General features: G+C 40.0%; 2 protein-coding genes and 1 long non-coding RNA gene across 3 annotated transcripts in view; 2 read left to right on the top strand and 1 right to left on the bottom strand.

Annotated features, from left to right (window-relative positions):
- The window catches only part of LOC147582697 (uncharacterized), a 146,537-nt gene that overhangs the window by 44,580 nt on the left and 79,211 nt on the right, over positions 1 to 22,746 (bottom strand). The gene's annotated exons all lie outside the window — the stretch shown is intronic.
- Positions 611 to 7,981, top strand: DEFB125 (defensin beta 125). Its single transcript, XM_025932594.2, has 2 exons — positions 611 to 668; positions 7,600 to 7,981. The coding sequence occupies exons 1-2, from the start codon at positions 611 to 613 to the stop codon at positions 7,935 to 7,937; spliced, it is 396 nt and encodes a 131-aa protein (XP_025788379.2). The 3' UTR covers positions 7,938 to 7,981.
- DEFB127 (defensin beta 127) lies at positions 19,450 to 21,281 on the top strand. Its single transcript, XM_025932544.1, has 2 exons — positions 19,450 to 19,498; positions 21,028 to 21,281. The coding sequence occupies exons 1-2, from the start codon at positions 19,450 to 19,452 to the stop codon at positions 21,279 to 21,281; spliced, it is 303 nt and encodes a 100-aa protein (XP_025788329.1).

Here is a 22,746-nt window from a genome sequence, read left to right as displayed (position 1 = left end):
TAAGTTTTGACAAGTTTTGACAAATTGCCAAAGCAGTTCAATGGAGGAAGGATAGTACTTTTAATAAATCGTTACTGCAAAAATTGAATATCCACAGTAAAAAAGGAATCCATCTCAAACTAAACTTCAAAACTTAGACAAAAATGAATACAAAATGGATGTGGCAATCATTCAGATGGAGAGGAGGATACTCTAGTGGAAGTCATAAGCTATTGGTCTGAAATAAGTGGGATCTTCATGTAGCATTCTGCTACCATTGGTGTATATATATGATGCTGCATATAGACAGAGGAGAAGTAATTGGCCTTATCTAGGGTTAAGGAGAACAACTTCCTTTGGGAGTTGTTTCTTTCCATCAGACCCTATACTCCCTCAGGATTATAACTCATTTCACAAGGCCTCAATTTCCTTTAAAAGTTTCTAGAACAGAGCATGATTTTGTCATGCACACTCACTCAGTGGTGCAAGTTAATGGTTTGGTGTTCTGGATGGTGTCCCCATTTCTGGTTCATCACCCACGATAGGCAAGTAAAGGTGACTATTTAGAGTCCTAGCTGGGCAAAGTGCTCTGGATTCCTCAGGACACAGAGCTTCCTCTCTGCCAGAAGCCATGAACCTCCTGATGCTGGCCTTCATTATATGTGGGTTTCTAAATCTGGTGACCAAAGGTAATGGAACCCTACAACATAGGCACAATGGAACTAGGATGTTGTTGACCTTGGGCTTTCAGGTATCTTGAGGGGAAAAGAGGGTCTTCAGGAAAAGCCTTGGGCCAATAAAGAACCACAAAAATGGTCTCATTATGGCAGCTCAATGTCCCTACTCTCTAAGACTCTGTTGGAGGCACCTATCATGTTAGGGTATCTTCTTCTTCTTTTTTTTAATCTTCTTGGCCATGATGTATTTTTTTCTATTGTTTTTTTTAACATTCACTCATTTTTAAGAGAGCACAAGCAGGGGTGAGGCAAAGAGAGAGAGAGAGGAAGACACAGAATCTAAAGCAAGCTCCAGGCTCTGAGCTGTCAGCACAGAGCCCAACATGGGGCTCAAACTCACAAACAGTGAGATCATAACCTGAGCTGAAGTTGGACGCTTAACCTACTGAGCCACCTAGGCACCTCATGTTGGGGTATCTTCTGAGACATTTCTCTAAAGGCATGAATTTCCTCAATCTTCTGAGCAGCTCTTGCTAGCTCTCTCTATAACTAACCAGTGTTAACCAGTGAAATAGTAAGCTTCTCATATTAGATCGATATGAATGGGCTTATTCCTGCTTTTTAGTAATGCTACTTTTGAGAATTATCCACTTTTATTGAAAAGCAATACTTGCAATTGATGGAAAGTATCAGGCACTTGATAGGTTTATATGAGTTTAAGTACTCTCTTACCCTAGAGTAATATTTCTGCAATCTTTCTTTCAGAATCCCTCAATCTTACCAATTTCTTGTATATCCTAGCAGATATAGATAGATAGATAGATAGATAGATAGATAGATAGATAGATAGATAGACAGACCGATCTTAGATTTTTTTCTTTTTTAGATCTTAGATTTTTTAAAACCCAATATAAATGAACCATGTGGATTCTTCTGCAAGGTACAACTACTATGTCTTAAAAATTTGTTATCAATATAGAAACTTACTTTATTGTTATTAATGGATGCACAAGACTTAAAGAAGGTGGGTGAATTTCTGATTATGAACTATTTGCTGACATTTTGAAAAGTTTTGAAGTAGTAAAGAACTAAAAATAAAGTTTTGTTTTGTTGCTCTCCCTCAGACTTCTTGGATACTGTGTGAATAAAAATGTGTAGCCTACTTTTAAATTTTCTATTATAATGTAAGTATTTTCCCATGTATTAAATATTTTTCAACAACTGAATTTTCTTTTTTTTTTTTTTTTCAACGTTTTTTATTTATTTTTCGGACATAGAGAGACAGAGCATGAACGGGGGAGGGGCAGAGAGAGAGGGAGACACAGAATCGGAAACAGGCTCCAGGCTCTGAGCCATCAGCCCAGAGCCCGACGCGGGGCTCGAACTCACGGACCGTGAGATCGTGACCTGAGCTGAAGTCGGATGCCCAACCGACTGCGCCACCCAGGCGCCCCGCAACAACTGAATTTTCAATAATTGCACAAAATTTCATTGAATGGATGCTCTGCAAATCATTTATCCAATCTGATAATTGGACATTTACATCCTTATTTTTGCTAATATTTATGTTATATTTACAAATTAGTTCTATATAACCATTCTCAGCCATAAATCAAAAATTTTAAATGAAGGATAATATTTAAAGATGTAATTGTTTCTACTTCATTCAGTATGGAGAAGTCAAACTTCATATATATTTATTGTGTATTTTAATTTGTCTACAAATTGTGTGGTTCTGCCTGTTTTTCCTTTTTATTTGGGGGGGGGTAGCTTTTATTCCGGTTGATTTATAGATCTTCCCTTATAGGTTCCGTTTTGAAATTTAACTACTTAATGTATTTGAGTTTATTTTTGTATTTTCAAGTAAGAGAGCATCTGATGGTTTTGTGAAGTAACTTTTTACTAAGCCAAGTTGTCCATCAATGTCAACGGCTGTATTTAACTTGGTGCCATCTGATTCTGCATCTGGTATGTTTTAGGCAGAATTCACACACGGGAAAATGTTTTGGCGAATGGCTTATGTGCCCAAAATGATACAATTGTTATTCATATTCTTTAGTTTTATGATTTTGAGATATTGGTGGTGGAGGTCACAAGTTTTAACAACATAATTCCAGACTGAGGACCTTTGGGGGAAAAAAACCAAAACTGCTGTCATTCTAAACAAAAATACATTCGATGAGAGATTATTCCCAATTGCCATCATTGCGTTGCTTAAGCCATATTCTTGGAGTTGTCTTTGGTATTTTAATCTGTGACATCTGTATCTATCAGGGAGTCCACTGGCAAATTGTGTCCAGAGCCAACCAATCTCACCACCTCCACTGCTACCACTCTGGTTCAAGTCACTACCATCTCTCACCTCCTATTGCTGTAGCTTCCTCACAGGTATCTGTCCATCTACACCTGCCTCCTGCAGTCATCTCACAAGATAGCAGATGGCATAATCTACTCCCAACAGAAGTCAGATTATGTACCTCTTCTGCTCAAAACTCTGCAATGGCCCCCTCTTTACTCAGAACAATAACCAAGGTCCCAACAACGGCTCACCTGCTGTCTGTGATCTGTCCCTTATGAACTCTCTCACCTCATCTTCTACTCTTCTAGCCTTTGCTCCCTTCACTAGAGCCCCACTGGCTTCATTGCTCTTCCTCAGATATGCCTGGCTTGCTCAACCCACAGAGTTCTTTCTGTTTCCTCTGCTTAGATGTACTTGACCCAGACTCTGGTGTGGTTAATTCCTTTACCTCCTCCAAGTCATTATTTAATTGTCACCTTCTTTCAAACACTATGCTAACTTCTGTTTAAACAACTGTCAGGGGGTGTCTGGATGGCTCCGTTGTTTAAGCGTCCGACTTTGGCTCAGGTCATGATCTCACGGTTCGTGGGTTCAGGCCGTGCGTTGGGCTCCGTGCTGACAGCTCAGAGCCTGGAGCCTGCTTCTGCCCTCCCCTGCTCACACTCTGTCTGTGTCTCTCTCTCAAAAATAAATAAAACATAAAAAAAAGAAACTGCTAGTCTGCCCCCATGACACCCCAAATAGATTCTGCTGAAATCTATTCTCTCTTACTTCTGCAAACCACTATCACCTTCTCACATATAAGGTAATGTATTTGTTTTTCATCGTCTGTCTTCCCCTGCTAGAAAGTAAGCTCTATGTGATTTTTTGTCTGCTTAGTTCACAAATGTACTATACGGACCTAGAATAAAATCTGTATCATAGTTAGGGGCTCACACTTTCTTGAATGAGGGGCATTCAAGAATGGGTATCCTAGAGGAAAAGAAAAATTGAGAAACAATCTTTGTAGAAACAAGGAATGAAGAAGTGATGTCAAAGTTTGTTTTGGAAGAAAAAAGTGGAATGTCTACACTTAAAACTTACAGAAAATTCTAACATGAGCAAAGCAAATCGGAGCCAGTAAAAAAATAAGAGAATGAGTCATCAGAGAAGAGGAATAAACTTCTTGGCCCAGGGGAGGCAACAGGAGACAAATTACTGTTATCTCTATATATGTAAACCCATGAAAGGTGCTTTTCATACATAATCAAATTAAATCCAGAAAAGGTTGTTTTGAGAACGGCTTCCCTTTTTTAATACATACCGGGCTTTCTCCAACATAGAATCTTTGCTCTAGCTGCTTCCTCTGCCTAGGATACACTAACCTTTATACATTGCAGGCAATTTGCTGAGAAATACGGTCATATTTACTTGCCTGAAAAATGATCGTAAAATGGAGCAGGCTAGTTTCACTTTATATTCCGATCCTCATCCCTCAAATTATCACATTGCTTAGAAATCCTACCATATTTCTTTTGTGAGCTCATCCTTCCTCTTTCCCAGACAGCTATTTTGTACTGACCTTTCTTTCTCTTTAATTCTCCTGCTCTATTTCTCTAAATGACTCTCCCTCCCAGCTTATGACTTTATCCCACACTTCAAGATTTAAAAAATTCAAATAGTCACATGAAAAGTTGCTCAACATCACCAGTCATCAGGGAAATGCAAACCAAAACCACAATGAGATATCACCTTACACCTGTCGGAATGGCTAAAATAAAAAGACAAGAAGTAAGAATGTTGGTGAGGATGTGAGAAAAAGAACCCTTGTGCACGCCTGGTGGGAATGCAAATTGGCGCAGACACTGTGGAAAACAATATGGATTTCCTCAAAAAAAATAAAAATTAAAACTAGACTGCCATGGGGTGCCTGGGTGGCTCACTTGGTTGGGTGTCCCACTCTTGATTTCAGCTCAGATCATGATCCCAGGGTAATAGGGTCAAGTCCTGTGTTGGGCTCCACGTTGAGTGTGGAGTCTGCATAAGATTCTCTCTCCCTCTGCCCCACTCTTTGCTCTCTCTCTCTCTCTCTCTCTCTCTAAAATAAAATTTAAAAAAATAGAAACACCATATGATCTAATAATTCTACTACTGGACATTTACCCAAAGAAAATGAAAACACTAATTTGAAATATATGTGCATTCCTATGTTTATTGCAACATTATTTCCAATAGTCAAGATAGGGAAGCAACCCAAGTATCCATCAATAGACAAATGGATAAGGAAGATGTGATATATATATATATATATGTATATATGCAGCCCTAAAAAAGTATAAGATTGTGCCATTTACAGCCAATATAGGTGGACTGAGAGGGTATTTTGCTAAGTGAAGTAAGTCACACTGAGAAAGACAAGTACTATATTACTCCACTCATATGTGAAATCTAAAAAACCGATTAAACAAATAAAACAAAAAAATAAAAAAATTAAACATTCAAATAGAACTTTTTCTTTTTACCACGGTCAACATTCCTACCAGTATGTCTTTGCACCCATCTTCTCTTTCCCTCTTGACATAGCTGAGGACGTGTGCCTTCTCTGCCTCAATCTGTCGAATGTGATTTTGGTCCTTGCCAACCATGAAGAACTATGCCTTTCCTTTGTCTCATTTCCCTATTCTGCATTAATCCCTCCCTTTCTACTGGTTTCTTCTTAAGCGTCTTCAAACATGTTCTGTCATTTCCCTGAAAAATGCTCCCTTGGTTCCGTATTGTCCTCCAAGAACCTCTCCATTTCTCCGCTCTTCCTCACATGGAACTTAAGAGTTTTGTCTCCAGGTTCTACTTCGACTTCTCTCATTCACCTTTCACCAACTTCACTTTTCTTTCTTTTTTTTTTTTTCCCCTCTCACTCTGAAACCACTCCTCTCATGGTTATCAGTGACAATCATCATGTTAAACACAATGGACACTTCTGCCCGTATCTTACTCAACTTCTCCTCAATATTTGCCTACAAATGTCCACTCACTGTTTTAAGAAACACTTTCCTCTCTTGCATAACCTAGTTACACTGGTACAACTTTATTTGTATCCTTTTGGCATTTACCATTTTTCATGCATACTAGCCTGATCTGCACCTTGCAGGTCTCCCCAAAGCATGGTTGATTGCGTACGAAATGCCCCTGTACAGAGCAATCCAGAAATGACAAAAAATTATGAGCTCACTCTGGGATCATCTATCAAATATTGGCTAGCCAGGTGGCAGATAAATACTCCAGCTCCTTTCATTCTCAAGAAGGAGAATTCTGAGGCACTGGCTGCCACAGTTTCCCACAGGATTATGCTCTAGTCAACCACACTGGTAACTAACTCCATAACTCACCTCTTCTTGGCTTTCTTACTTTCCTAACTACCATATTTCCAAACTGATTCCAGATGGAGGAGAATGCCTCTCGGTTCACTTGTTATACTCAAATTTCCCCCCAAGGTCTGCTTTTGGAGAAACTAATCTAATTCTCCAGTGTCTCATTCTCTTGTTTTGTTCCAACTTACCTGGTTGTTCCTTTTGGGTCTTTTCCTCCTATTTGAGCTCTTAATATTGACACTCACCAGAATTTAATCTTGGTCCCCTTTTTATCTCACATTATTCCAGCTCACTATACTTTATCCATTACTGTAGCCTGAAATATCCATAAGCAACGATTCCAAAATTTACACCTAGAGTCCGAACTTGTCTACTGAGATCCTACAGGTGTTTCCACCGCCTTTTTTGACATTCTAGGTGTATGTTACATGCCCTGAAGTGAATACTTGAGCCTGCCTTTTTCTGTTCCTTCCAAAGCTTGTTGTTTCCTCAGTTTACCATCCTGCGAATGGCAAGTACCACTAATCTCCCCTATCTCAACAGAAATGCAGGAATGCACTTTGATTTCTCCATCTTCCTCTGATCTCATATCCAAACAACCAATGTCTTAAATCTACCCTCTTTTCCCCACAGTTCTTGAAGCCCCAATTCCAGTCACCATTATATCATACCTAGCCAAAGCTTCTAACACACCTTCCTGATTCTGTTCTTTCTTTTCCCTAATCTAATTTCCACATAAAATCCAAACTAATCATCTAAAGCATAAAATAAATTAGTTCACACTGTGTTTTGAAACCAAAATGCTTAACAATGGTGTAACATGACTGGGTGATGGCATTGGCCACTTGAAGTTCACTTCATCTTAGGCTCCTTGTCACGTTACACTTCAGACTCATCAGCCTCCTCCAAACACATGATGCAGTTTCTCAGCAGTGGGACTGAGCATTTGCTGATCCTTTCTCTGCTTTTTGTGCACTTGGCTGGCTCCTTCCATCCTTCTTGCCTTGGCTTAAATATTAGCTGTACATAGGTCTCCCTCTCTACCTCTCTTTCTTCGTCCTCCTCCTCCTCCTCTTTCCTTCTGCTTTCCTTCTTTCTCTCTCTCCCCACCCGGCCGCCATTTCCTTGATGGCATATGACACAAGATTTAACATACAGTTTCATTTTTTGGTCTCCCAATGGCTTGTAGCATTTATCATATTGCTCTAGATGGGTAATGGTTGTCAAGTTTTTCAATTAATGCTTATCATATTGGTGCTAGAGTTAAAAACTTATCCTACTCATTTATTCCCCGCAGCTGGCTGGGAAGTCAAAAGATGTTGGAAGGATAACATCGGGCACTGCAGAAAACGATGTTTTCATGTTGAAAGGTACAAGCTTCTTTGTATGAACAAGCTAACGTGCTGCATTCCCATAAAAGAAGACGACGGATACACTAAAACGCCACCACATCCTGTACCCTTTGAAGAACAGATAACTGTTAATACGAACGATTGGGATTTATTTTCTAATTCCCCCATATCTTGGTTTGATGATGAGGTAACAGTTAACCCAACTATACCTGGAAACCTAAGAGAAAATTCTTCCACAGCTCCGGCACATTCTCTTGAGACCACTGAAGGTACAACTAATTAACATTTCTTCTGGGTATGGGACACTAGAGATATGCACTGGGAATAATATGCAGGGACCAATCTTGTTGATGTTATTTCACCAGAGACAATTCTATTGGGGATTGGATGGCATGCAGACGGACAGAATGCTACCGCCAAGACAAGTACCAACAGTTACCCTACAGTTGGAAATGTGTAAAGAGAAGTGCATCGAAGACACAGGGGTTCTCTTTATTGGGCTGAAATTCTTTATCTGTCTTCCTCTGATGTATTAAAATATATTGGTCTCAGTGAACATTTTGTGTGTCTGTGTATTTTTCCATACCAAAAAAAAAAAAAAAAAAAGACCACAGTTTGGAGCTGCCTTTATGGTTGAGACAAGGATTTTGATTTTAGTAATTCCTGAACCACTCCTATCATATACGGAGGAACCTGTGAAGGCACATAAAAAGTTCCAGACAAGTCCTCCCTTTCCTATATTCCCCGCACCCCCACTTTATTGCAAGTTATGAATTTAAGTCCCTATCTGTATCATAAGGTCAAACTTTGTTTAAGGCTTCAACCAGAAACTAACCCAGTTATAGTCAGAAACCACCTCATTCTGCACAAATACTGTGTTAACTAGATAGAGATGAAACTGTGACTTGCCTTGAGAGCAGCATATGAAATTAAAAGCTGCATCACAAATTCAACTCATCTTTCCAATGTTCTTTCCAATCAAAAGTCCAACTTCCCACAGTGGTGATCTCACAGCATGCCTCTCCAGATCTTTATCTTGTCCATGAATGCCTGTTGTGTGTAGGGTTTCTATGCTCTGTGTGCCTGCATGCATGTTGAGTGATGGTTTGTATGGTGACTGATGAGTCAGCAAGTTTACTCTTTGATATCACAAAGAAGCAATTATTAACTCTAAACTTGATTGATTATTAATGTGTTGGGCTAAGTCTGGGATGCTACTGAAAGCCACAGTCTTGGGTGCCTAAATGTCTCAGAATCAAGAAGGTTTTTTCCTCTAATTCTTTTATCTAAGTCAAGTTTTGTCTAAGTCAAGTTGCCAGTGACTGTGACTGCAGTTTGGATATCGGCCATCAGATCACTGACCTTTCAATAGACCTCTATTCCAGTAGATCTTAGACACCCTGTTAGGCTGACAAGCCATCCTAGCTTGTCTAGGACTGAGGGTTGTCCCAGAACTTGAGAATTAGAGTGCTAACATCAAGAAAGTCTTTAGCAAACTAGAACAAATTGATCACCTTCTCTCTAAATTGTTCTTCTCTATTTCTTTGCATAGCGGACACTTCATCACACGGGTCCTATGTGGACTCTTCACAGGGGCATCTTTTCACTATGAAGGCCTCCCTAAACCACCAGTCTGCCTCAGCCTAGACTACTTTTTTTTTCGTATCTTTGCTTCAAATGTCAACTCCTTAGAAACAATCCTTGGCCATGAGACCACTCCTCACTACTCTATATTATTTTCTTCTTCTTATGCTCTTTGAAATTATTTTGTATATTTAAACAAATTGTTTTTATTTTTCTATTTTATTTATTTATTTTTGAGAGAGAGGGAGAGAGACAGAGAGAGAGAGAGAGATTGGGCAGGGGAGGGGCATAGAGAGAATCTGAATTCAGAATCTGAAGCAGGCTCCAGGCTCCAAGCTGTCAGCATGGAGCCCGATGCGGGACTCGAACCCACGGACCATGGAAAGAGGGGCACCTGGGTGGCTCAGTTGGTTGGGCGGCCGACTTGGGCTCAAGTCATGATCTCGCAGTTTGTGAGTTCGAGCCCCATGTCAGCTCTGTGCTGACAGCTCAGAGCCTGGAGCCTACTTCAGATTCTGTGTCTCCCTCTCTCTCTACTCCCTTGCTCATGCTCTGTGTCTCTCTGTCTCTTAATAATAAATAAACGTTAAAAAAATTAAAAAATAAAATAAACTAATAGAAAGGAAGCACATTCTATTTACTAACAAGATGCATTTACAGTAAAACAAAGTTATTTTTGGTTGATAATTATTTGTCATGTTTGACAATACATTTATGCATCTTTAATCAATTTTGTTCCAAATATTGCAATGATGGTTCAATCTTGAATATGTTGTTAAACATTTAGAGCTTTATGTTCATGGAGATTTTACAATAAATCACAATATATATCCATCTTTTGTTACAGGCAAATATGATAGAACGATCAATAATAGACTTTTAAACATAAAAATATATTACATTAAGATTTAATTTTGTGGGGAGGGTGGAATAAAAACTTAAACTGGTGGAATAAAAATTTAAAGAGAAAAAAACAATGTGATGTTTCTATTTGCTTTTCTAAAAAGCTTTTCATATTTATTAAATGAATAATTGCCATTATTATCTATTCAGATTGAATTGAAAAACTAAATTGTAATTTTTACATGTCAATTTTTATAATACACCAGTAATCATATCTTTTTATTATATACATTTATGATGAAATATTTTATTTTTCCGTTTTAAATAGTGTTAGGAAAACCACACCCTCAAAATTCAAAAAAGTTTGAAGACCACTCCTAAAACATGATATAAGGCTTCAAACGTTACCTGACACAGACCACACCAATCATTCCGTTTTTCCACAATTCCTAGATATTACATTTTCATGAATATATGCTTTCTCCATCATTCAGCATGATAATCTTCGTATTCTTTTTATCTTTGTCCTTAAGGATCCCCCATAGCTCAATAACCCATCACTTCACTACATGGGAACTGACCACCAAATTGCTGCTACCTTCATATATAAACATAGTATTTGCATTTGGTTTCTTTTTGTAGTTCCTAGCTCCAGTCTGAAATTCCCCATCTCTTGGGGCGCCTGGGTGGCTCAGTCGGTTAAGTGCCCAACTTGGGCTCAGGTCATGATCTTACCATTCATGGGTTCGAGCCCTGCATCAGGCTCTGTGCTGACAGCTCAGAGCCTGGTGCCTGCTTTGGATTCTGTGTCTCCCTCTCTCTCTGCCCCACCCCTGCTCACACTCCATCTCTCTCTCTGTGTCAAAAATAAATAAACATTAAAAAAAAATTTTTTTAATGAAATTCCCCATCTCTTGAGCTATACTGCCCATGTTACACATAAGATTTGATATGTTAGGCATATATTTCCTCCATTCTCTGGGTTTCTTTTTCATTTTATTGATCGTGTCTTTTACAATATAACAGTTTTTAATTTTGATGAAGTTCCATTTATCTTTTTTGCTTTTGGTGTCATGTCTAAGAAATTATTGCCTAACCTAAGGTCATGAGGATTTACACCTGTGTTTTCTTCTAAAGGTTTTATGGTTTTAGCTCCTACATTTACCTAATTGATCCATTTTAATTTACTTTTTTGTAGGATGTCTATTAGGTCCATTCAGTCTAAAGCATGGTTCAATTCCAAATTTTTTAAACTGATTTTCTCTCTCAATGACCTATCCATTGCTGAAAATGGGGGTACTGAAGTGCCCTGTTGTCATAATCTTGTCTATTTCTCCCTTCTGACATGTTAATATTTGCTTAATACATTTAGGTCCTCCAACGTTGGTTGTATATATATTTATAATTATTATATCTTCTTGATGTACTGACACCTTTACCATTATATAACGACCTTCTATGTCTCTTACTACCGGTTTTGGCCAACAGCCTATGCCCCCACTTTCTTTTGGTTTCCACTTGCATGAAATGTCTTCTTCCAACCCTTCACTCTGAGCATATATGTGTTCTTAAAGCTGAAGTGGGTCTCTGGGAGGCAGCATAGAGTTGGGTCTGGTTTTTTATAAACCTCTAGCTATTTTGTGCCTTTTGATTGGGTAATTAAAACCATTTATCTTTAGAGTGATCATTGATATGCAAGAACTTACTACTGCCATCTTATTGACTGCTTTCTGGTTGTTTTGTATTTCCATTGCTCCTTTTTTCCCCCTCTGTTTCTAACTACTTTTGTAAGTTGCTGATTTGCCCGGGTGGTGTGGTCTGTTCTCCCCCTTCTCCCTCCTTTTTTTATCCTTTATGAACCTACTTTAGATGTTTGCTTTGTGGTTTTCTTGAGGCTTACATAAAACCTCTCATAGATAAAACAGTCCATTTTATGATGATAGGAACTTCATCTGCATTCACCTATAAAGTCTCCTCCCTTTTTCTCCTCCCCTTTTGTATTTTTGATGTCACAATGTACCTTTTATGCTGTGAATTCATTAGCAAATTATAGTAACTATAGTTATTTTTAACACTCTTTTTCTTTAACCTTTATACTTCAGTTAAGTGGTTCATATACCACCCTATTATAAAATTAAGAGTTTTCTATATCTGACTAACATTTTCCAGCTTTAGCAGTGGGCTGAGTACTGTCATATGTTGTCATGTTGCTGGATTAGCATCTTTTCATTTCAGTTTGGAGAACTCCTATCAGCAGCACTTCTTGCAAGGCAGGTCTAGTGGTGAAGAACTTCCTCACCTTTTGTTTGTCTGGGGAAGTCTTTATTTCCACCTCATATTTTGTCGCGACCGGTGCGACAAACACCGAGGTCAGGGTCCTGAGGGTAGGGGAATGCAAGAAAAAAAGAGAGAAGAGAAAGTTTGGGAACAGGAGGGTCCCCTGGGCTGATGGCCCAAGTGACGGCTTTATTGTTGCTGTACGCAATCTTTTATAATATAAGACTCTTATGGATCAGGTCATTCTAAGAATAATCAGGTTTCACATAATCACTGCCAACCAAAACATTTAGTTCTGTGTTTCTTGTGAATTTTCTAGACGGGTCACAACAAGACCTTGTTGATAAGATTGCTAGCAAAACACAATTCCCATGTTTGTTTCTATCTGACTCGGGATAGAAAAAGGGAGGTAGCATTACTGCCAACACCTGCAGACCACAGGCTTCAGGAATGAACTCTCTCAGCCTTGACAAGGCTTTCGTATGCCCTTGAAAGTGGGGGAATGGGAGGGGGAACCACCGGGTTGGCTAAGTCAACAGGGAACGTTGCTCGACCCGGTCTCAGCCTGGCGCCGGGGGCCCGGCCTCCCACATGAATGGGAGGGGAACCACCGGGTTGGCTGAGTCAACAGGGAACATTGCTGGACCCGGTCTCAGGCTGAGTCAACAGGGAACATTGCTGGACCCGGTCTCAGCCTGGCACCGGGGCCTGGCCCCCCACAATATCTGAAGGACAATTTTGCCAGATATTCTTGGCAGGCGATTTTAAACCTTTCATCACTTTGCTTATGTCCCCTTAGGGATTCTGCTGAGAAATCTGCTGACAGCCTAATGGGGTTTCCTTTGTAGGTTACACTCTTCACTTACTGGATGCCTTTTGGGATTTTCTTTGTATCTTTGATTTTGAATAGTTTTATTATATTATGTTTTGGAGGTCTTTTGGCCTTGAGATAATAGGGCAATCTATTTATTAGCTTTGTGAATTTGGATGTCTAAGTCTTTCCCCAGGTTGGGCAGTTTTCAACTATTATTTCTTTAAATAAGATTTCTGTCCCCTTCTCCCTCTCTTCTCTCTCTAGATTCCCGATTATTCCAACATTTCCCCTTTGATTCAGTCCCATAGAATGTGTAAGCCTTCTTCACTTTATTCTTTATTCTTTGTTCTCTTCTGTGTTCAAAATTCCTATCCCCTAAGTCACTTATAATACCTTCCATCTGCTCTCTTCTCAAAAAGATGTTCTCTGTTATATTCTTCACTTAATTCATTGAATTCTTTAGCTCCAGAATTTCTATTTGGGTCTTTTTTTAGGGTCTACCTCTTTGACAAAGAGTTCATTTTGTTCCTGTATTTTTTTTTTTCCCTGAGATCATTGAACTGTCTTACTAAGTTTTCTTTAGCTCATTAAGTGTCTTCAAAACAGCTATTTTGAATTCTTTATCAACTCAATTGCAGTATTCTCTAACTTTGAGCTCAGCTGTTGGAGAATTATGGATATCTTATGGTGATGGCCTATTTATTTGATTCTTCACGTTCCTACATTTTTGCACTGTTGCTTTCACATGTGAAGCAGCAGAAACCTCCTTAAATCTCTACTGGTGGTCTTCCCATGTGGTATTCCTCCTTGGTGTCAGTTTACCTGGTGTTTCCTAGGTTGTGTACGGGTAGACCAGCACCACTCTTCTTCTTCCATCTTGTGACAGGATTTTTAAGCTTTTATTGTTTTCTCTTGTTAGAACTCACCAGTGTAGCTGCTGGAAACCTCCCTTTAGATTCCAGAAGGTGGCGCTGCTGCTCCAGTTTGTGGCTTCTCCTTGCCCAAAGACCTGGGTAGGAACTGCTGTGGCTCCCGTGAGCCACACAAAGATCTGGCTGTGGGGGGTGGGAAGGGGGGCTGTGGGCTCAGCACTGGGTGCACACGGGTGCGGGCGGACCAGGAGAGTCTCCAGTGGGATACTCCCAGAGGTTTGTAGGCAGACTTCCTAGCAGAAGCTGCTTTCTCTATAGCGTTTTAATATTCTTATCTGCTTTCTTCCGCGTCTCTCCCCCCAACCCCACCTCCGGCATGGGGTTCTTTTCTCAGTACTCTGGGTTCTTCTGAAGAGAAACAAGTTTCTCCAGCCACAACCCATACAACTAGGGTAACTGGGCACTAACTCACTGCTTTCCACCCAATGCCCTCAACGCTGGACAACTTAGCCCTGTGCAGTATCACCCTAGGTGATTCTGGTAAAATTCCCCTCCACTGTGTCCAAACTGATATCCTTCCCACTCTGCTGCTGTGCTAAGCCCAGGCAGTTGTTTTGTGGTTTTTTGTTTGTTTGTTTTGTAATGCAAGTGCTTGAGTTAAGCTTTGATTGCTGAGGCATCCACTTCAAAGAGGCAGCCAATTCAACAAAGGCTATCTCTAATAAACACATTGCCAGCCACGGAGCTAGAAAAAGAGCCACCACCCCACCCCACCCCCCTTCAATGAGTTTCCTTTGTTTCAGAGATTTTGGTTGAATTTGAAAACTAACCAGTTGGGACACTAGTTTTTTCTCTTCCCGTGCTTTAAATTCCTGCTCTTATGTTTTAAATTCACCTAGTTAGACCATAATACCCTAGGCCCCAATAAAAGCAGAACCCCAGAACCCTGTGTGCACTCTCTCTATCAAAGACTTTGCTATGCAGCCTCAGGTGTGCTATGTAATTTCCATGCTCTATAAGTAATGAAACTTTATTTTTTCAAAGTTTCCTGATGGTTATTGCTGAAGGGCACCTTGCAATCATAACCACAAGGGCTCGTCCAACCACAACACCAGTAACTGATAGGCTGAGACTGGCACACAATGCAACACACCTTCAGGTAGGCTGGATTTCTACAAATTCTCTATAGATTGGTTTGCAATTTGTAGACTATCATATAAATGACATTGATCTTAGCAGTGATTTTTTAAATAGGACACCAAAAGAACAAGGGACAAAACCAAAAATTAACAAGTGGGATTATATCAAACTTAAAAGGTTCTGCACGGCAAAAGAAACTATCAACAAAATGAAAAAGGCAACCTACAGAATGGAAGAAAATATTTGCAAACCATATATCAGAAAAGGGGTTAAGATCCAAAATATATAAATAATGCATACGACTCAATGACAGAAAAACAAAGAATCTAATTTTAAAATAGAGAGGGGAATTAAATAGACATTTTTCCAAAGAAGACATCCAAATGGCCAACAGACCCATGAAGATGCTCAAGATTATTAATCATCAGGGAACTACAAATCAAAACCACAGTGAGATATAACCTCACACTTGTTGGAATGGCTGTCATCAGGAAGACAAGAAATAACAAATGTTGACATTAACAACTCAGGCAACAACAGATGTTGGCAAGGATGCGGAGAAAGAGGATCTCTTTTGCACTGCTGGTGGGAATGCAAACTGGTGCAGCCACTCTGGAAAAGAGTACGGAGGTTCCTCAAAAAACTAAAAATAGAACGACCCTACGACCCAGCAATTGCACTGCTAGGCATTTACCCACGGGATACAGGTGTCCTGTTTCGAAGGGACACATGCTCCCCCATGTTTATAGCAGCACTATCAACAACAGCCAAAGTATGGAAAGAGCCCAAATGTCCATCGATGGATGAATGGGTAAAGAAGATGTGGTAAATAATTTGACAATAAATTATATTCATAAAAAAAAAGATGTGATACACACACACACACACACACACACTATGGAATATTACTCAGCAATCAAAAAATAATGAAATCTTGCCACTTGCAACAATGTGGATGGAACTAGAGTGTGTATTATGCTAAGCAAAGTAAGTCATTCAGAGAAAGACAAGTATCGTAGGACTTCACTCATATGTGGATTTAAGACACAAAACAGATGAACATAAGGGAAGGGAAGCAAAAATAATATAAAAACAGAGAGGGAGACAAACCATAAGAGACTCTTAAATACAGCGCACAAACTGAGAGTTGCTGGCAGGGTGTCTGGTGGGGGGAAGGGCTAAACAAGTGAAGGGTATTAATTAAGGAGGGCACTTGTTAGGATGAGCACTGGGTGTTATATGTAAGTGATGAATCACTAAATTCTATTCCTGAACTTATTATTGCACTATATGTTAACTAACTTGGATTTAAATTTTTTAAAAATTAAAAAAAAAAAAGATCAATGATGTCTTCCAGTCCTTTTGAAAGTTGCTTGTGTTACTGCCAAGTAATCACCTTCTCAGTAACCCTCCCTCCCAAACTCTTACATACCTTCTGATAAATTCCAAAGTGCTTAGTACGTGTGGTTTTACTTTTGTTGGGAATTAACAAAGAGTTTTGCATTGGGGAGGATGGATATGGTGCAAGTAAGAATTAGCAAATGAAGATAGAGAATTCTGAAAGCCGGTGTATCCTAAGAATGTAAACATCTGGAACCCGCAGAGATTTGAAGAATCCTAGACTTTCAAAAGCCATGCAATTGATGTTAAGTCTGGGACAGTTTTATCACATCTTTCCTGTTAATCAGGAAAACCCCGTAAGATGATATCTGAATTAAACAATAAAGGTATTTTTGTTCTATTAAGGAAAAAATTATAAATGGTATACATGTTTTCAGATGTTTTCTTTAGACAGTAGTAATGCCACTGGTTATTTCCTTTCTTGTGTTTGGTTTTTATTTCCTGATTCTTGTAAATAATGCACACGCTATACAAGAAAAGTATTTTTCAACGTTTATTTATTTTTGAGACAGAGAGAGACAGAGCATGAACAGGGGAGGGGCAGAGAGAGAGGGAGACACAGAATCCGAAGCAGGCTCCAGGCTCTGAGCTGGCAGCACAGAGCCCGACGCGGGGCTCGAACTCACAGACCGTGAGATCATGACCTGAGCCGAAGTCGGACGCTTAACCGACTGAGCCACCCAGGCGCCCCAAGAAAACTATTTTTCAAATCTATTTTTAATTGACATAAAAAGAAAAACTTTTTAACTCTTGCAAACAAACACAACCTCCCTGGCTGACCCATTTAAATAATCAAATAATTTACTCTCCTAACTCTTCGACTCGACACAGCATGATAGGTGAGTTATCCAGAAATATATTACACTCATGTCTTTTTATAAGAAGTACATTAAAAATGTTGTACTTTTCCTAAGAAACATCATGTTCTTTATTCATCCCATCTTGCACATGGGAACATGTACTTTTTTAGCCCTAAGGGAGTCTGGGGAAAGGAAGACTCTCTATGGAATCAATCTAGAAGATCATGTTCATAGACTCTCTGGCAGCAGGGGACAGAAAAGACACACACGCGTGCACGCACACACGCACACGTGGCCACACACACGCGTGCACACATGCAAGCACACACACAGTATTGAAGTGGGAGTATGGAGACACCACTTTTTCTAAGATGCAGAGTCTTAATGTTACCTGTGGGACAAAAGAATGTGAATTTTCTTTTTTTTTTTATTTTTTTTAATTTTTTTTTCAACGTTTTTTATTTATTTTTGGGACAGAGAGAGACAGAGCATGAACGGGGGAGGGGCAGAGAGAGAGGGAGACACAGAATCGGAAACAGGCTCCAGGCTCTGAGCCATCAGCCCAGAGCCCGACGCGGGGCTCGAACTCACGGACCGCGAGATCGTGACCTGGCTGAAGTCGGACGCTCAACCGACTGCGCCACCCAGGCGCCCCAAGAATGTGAATTTTCTAATCACGGAATTGTCAAATCAACTTATCAGCCCCACTTTGTTTATATTTCTGTCTCTAACCAGAAGAGAGTCCGTGATCTACTTCAATAGCTCTCTGGCCAATAACTAGGGCTCCTATGTTCTTCTTCTTTTAGTCCTTTAATTCCTTGGACACCACAATCCTACATTAACGCAATTAATGTTGTGTACATTTCTGAATTTAGATAGACAAGTGTTGCCGGTGGCATTACACAAACACATACGTTGATACTACCATAAATTCATGGAGATCACTCTCAATTAGTTCATCTACACTGTCCAGATGCTATCGTATCGAATGCTTACAGCCAGAGCCTGAGTGAGAGACTGTTAAGTTAAGGGATGAGCGTAGAGATGGTTTAGAGATGGCATAATCTCCAGAAGCTTATTCTGTCAATATCAGTGCCCTGGTTGGGATCTAAAATGAGTTTCCATGATTCAAAACTATTTATTGATTGATCTTACAGACGAACATGACTAAAAGCAATTCAAAGGAAAGTCTTATCTTTCAAACGAGTTATAATGCAAGAGAAATCAAAGCCTGGGTAACAAAATCATTCGTGTAATTTCCTATACCTGCACTAATAGGAAATGTGTTGCTAAAGTAGCACATCCCCCAGAAGTCTCCCCCAACCTCCTCCAAGAGACAGCCACTGAGATCCATGGAGAAAGGGAATCTTCCCAGAGAACAGAACGGAAAAAATACAAATCGAAGAATTCTCTATGTTGGCAGGAGAGAAACCCTTGCTATTGTCCATCAGGACAATGCTATATTGCTGTGTTATCTCTGTCTTTTCTCCCCCTTTCTGCTGTTTCTAGATGAAATTTTATTGTAGTCATCCTATTATTCCTCTATCATTGTATATTGTTTGTCTGTGAGTCATTAAATATATCCAGGATGTGAGGATGAAAGTGGGCTGCCATTTGGACAGACTGAAGTGATAGACACAACACCCAGAGATGCTACACTTAGCTGAATGCTGCAAATGGAGAATGCTTCATTGTTTGTATTCTTTTATTCATAACTAGATGTGAGCACATGTCTACCTTGGTCTAACAGGGCAGACAGCCAAAGTACAGAAAGCACAGATTATTCTCACCAGTAGTCTACAGCCGACAGAAAGCATCAGATAAGATGGGGTAGAACATGCCGTGTCTCTGAATTCCACGTGGGGGAAAAGTGGGTAACCTCAAATTTCCTGTGCCCGCCCACATGGTACGAAGTCCACAGTTCAGAAGTTTGGGAACACACTTCGTATCATGCCATCCGTTCTAGTCTGGTGCATAAGAATCCAAGTCTCTGAGGAAGGTGACACGGTGTGCAACCCACTGGACAAAGAGCTTTGGCTGCCACCTCCTGTGGCAAGCCTGGCCATGAAGCTCCTCCTGATCATTGCAATTCTGCTGTTCCAGAAGTCCACAGGTAATCCAGAGCTTTCCAGGGGCTCACCCAAATCAACAATGGGATGGAGTATTTCTAAGAACCAAGAGAATTTCATAAGTCATGGCAGGAGAAGATAGGCCCCCTTGGGATGGCTGAAGTCTACCCAACCTCACCAGAAATTCCCTCTCCCTGATGCCTTCTACCATGGTACTGTTCTTTAAAAAAAAAAAAAAAGTATTGACAGAGCTGAAAAGAGGCCATAATTTCCTCTGGGAAGGTGTCATTATAGAAAGGAGTGAGACCATATCTAGGAATGCCCCTATTTATTAGGATACCGTTTTTACTCTGCCACCTAGCCATATTTTCTTCCACTCCAATATATATTTTAGTCTACAGTGTGTGGATAGTGGAAGAAAAACAAACTGTGGAGTCAGGTGTGAGAAATATGCCTTCAATATCTACCAGCTGGTCAACTTTGGATAAATGGTAAAGGCTCTCTGAGCTTCAGTTCCCTCATTGTGGAGATAATGACACCTGGATCATAGGGGCTTTATTAAATAACATTTGTAAAACATCCAGCATAAGGCTTGGCCCATACTAAGAACGTAAAAATTCGTTTTCTTTCCTCTTTCAAAAGCAGATCTCTTATATTTGGCTCTTACTATAGGATTAGAAGTGGTCCGTCCCCAGCCCCTCAAACTCCTAAGAATCAAAGGAATTCTGGAATCTGGGGTTGGAGGCAGCATCTTTGTTTTCAGTCTTCATCTTCTGGCGTCTACCTCAGGGGATTATATAAGTCCAGAAGACAAAATCTGAACATCTTAACTCTGTAGGTCACTAAAAGTATTTAGGTGCACTAAAGAAAAGGCTATATATCAAGGTGAGCAAAGTCTGGGACTGAACATTGGAGAAACTCTCGCTCTAGAGGTAGAAGAGGAATGAGGACTCAGAGAGGAGTAAAACAAATTCAAGATTATTATGATGACATAGAAGTCAAAGGAAGACCTGCACTGGCAAAAATGTGCAATGCTGAGAATCGGGGAGGAATATTACTGAGGGAAAAAAAACACCTGACTGAACAACATGACAGTCTTTCTTGATCATGGTAGGGAGTATGAACCCGAGAACACAGTCTGACTCAGACATCAATACAGAGTAACAAATACTATTCTCTGGGCATTACAGGTGGGGCAGTGGTAGAGAAGTGGTGCCCTGCGGCACCCAAACAGTGGCAGATGTGCTGAGGTTCCCAGATGGAGTAATAGTTCCATACCCTGCAATCAAAGCTTCCGTTCCTTTATTTTCCCAACAAGAGCTGATGCTTTGGGGGGAGTCCATTGGATGTTGGATGGAAGCCCAAAACCCAGGAGGAAATAAATATGAGTGATCAGTTAGACATAAACACTGAGGTTTACCTTCTTGGAGCATCCTCCATAGGATATCATGAGTATATGCCTGCAGGTTTTCCATACACCTAATCCCTACAAACATCCTCTGTCTTCCCCATGACCAAAGTTGCCTTTTAGTCTCAAACACTGATCTTGGCCTATTGTTCTTTATATGCACAGTAACTGAACAACTTAAGAGATGCTGGGGTGAATATATACGAGGATATTGCAGGAAAATATGCAAAATAAGTGAAATACGTGAAGTACTATGTGAGAATGGGAGATACTGTTGCCTCAATATCGTGGAATTGAAAGCACGTAAAAAAATTACAAAGCCACCTCGTCCAAAGCCAAGGACATATGCAGTGACTTTCCCTCAAGATTATGATATAAACATAGAAAATTATTCAAGACCCAAGGCAAACTCTACATGAATCAAGCACAATTTTCTGTTCCTTTACTTCTCAACCTATTCTAATAAAGTAAGCTGAAGAGGTCCACATCTTCTTCCTTCTGATTCCTTGACACCCCCCCCCCAGAATGACCTTACAGTAGATTCTAATAAAGCTCATTGCCAGTTTTCTGACTTGTTTGTTCTTTAATCAGAGATCGAACACTCAATACACCAAGTGATGAACTGATAAGGACAACTCAGAACCTCTCCCTTGAAAGGGGATATAACCAGCACATAAAAAAAACTACAGCAAGAAACTCAAGGAAGTTGTCATGGAATTCAGGAGAGGGAAAGGTGAAGCCAAGTATTCAGGGAAAATCGCAAGTGAATTTAAGATTAAAGTGGTGCCTTATAAAATGTGTATGATTTCAACCGGTAAGTGTTAGTGAGAAGGCAATTTGCATGAACAGAACAAAATCAACAAATGGAAGGAACAGGACATTTCAGAAGAATATACATGCACTTTGTTTGGTTGATGAATAGGTTCCCAAAGACAAACTATGGGGTAATCTAATTTATTTAGTTCCTATGCAAAAGCAGTGAGCTGTGAAGACAGAGATGAATAAAATTCCACTACTATGGAGCTCACTATATAAGGTAGAGGCAGAAATAAATACATGACTCCAAGACATAAGTTTTTAGTTATTCCTTTGTTGTTATTTTACGTGTTACCACTAGTAATGGATCCTTTTGGAGATTGGAGTCCTTTGAAGTTTGGAGGAAACGTAAAGGACTTAGGAATTGGTTTCAATTGCAGTATTGCATGAGACTTTATTGCTGTCTTGAAATACAAGATGACATAATGATAATTCATGTATATAGTCCACCTAATTCTTTTTTATTTTTTTTTTAAATTTTTTTTTCAACGTTTATTTATTTTTGGGACAGAGAGAGACAGAGCATGAATGGGGGAGGGGCAGAGAGAGAGGGAGACACAGAATCGGAAACAGGCTCCAGGCTCTGAGCCATCAGCCCAGAGCCCGACGCGGGGCTCGAACTCACGGACCGCGAGATCGTGACCTGGCTGAAGTCGGATGCTTAACCGACTGCGCCACCCAGGCGCCCCTATAGTCCACCTAATTCTTAAAGATATACCTTCTGGATGTGATTCACATGAAAAATGTCCTTTCCCACTACATTTCACATTCATTTTCCAGTTTTGTTCCTTACGTCATTGCACCGAGGTAACGTCCACCACACAAATTTGTGGCATATTCTCTCTTAATCACCCTCTTATCTCCCGTTCTAGGGCTGGGGCAGGGAATACACACGAGCCCAGAGCACCTTGCAATGCCAGAAAGCCAGGAAGTGTTTTAAAACTGAGAAGGCTGGGGCATGTTAATGGGACACAGGAGTTAGGTTGAAAGAATTCTGAACGACCAAAGTTGGGATGATTTGACTAATAAAATAAATAACATAGCATTGGATTGTAATACAATGTAGAA

The sequence above is a fragment of the Puma concolor genome, chromosome A3 (genome assembly GCF_028749965.1).
Source record: "Puma concolor isolate L17-30 chromosome A3, mPumCon1.1.hap2, whole genome shotgun sequence".
In the NCBI taxonomy this organism is placed as follows: Eukaryota; Metazoa; Chordata; class Mammalia; order Carnivora; family Felidae; genus Puma; species Puma concolor.
The sequence above is the reverse complement of the archived record's forward strand: the minus strand, read 5'-3'. Positions and strand labels throughout refer to the sequence as shown.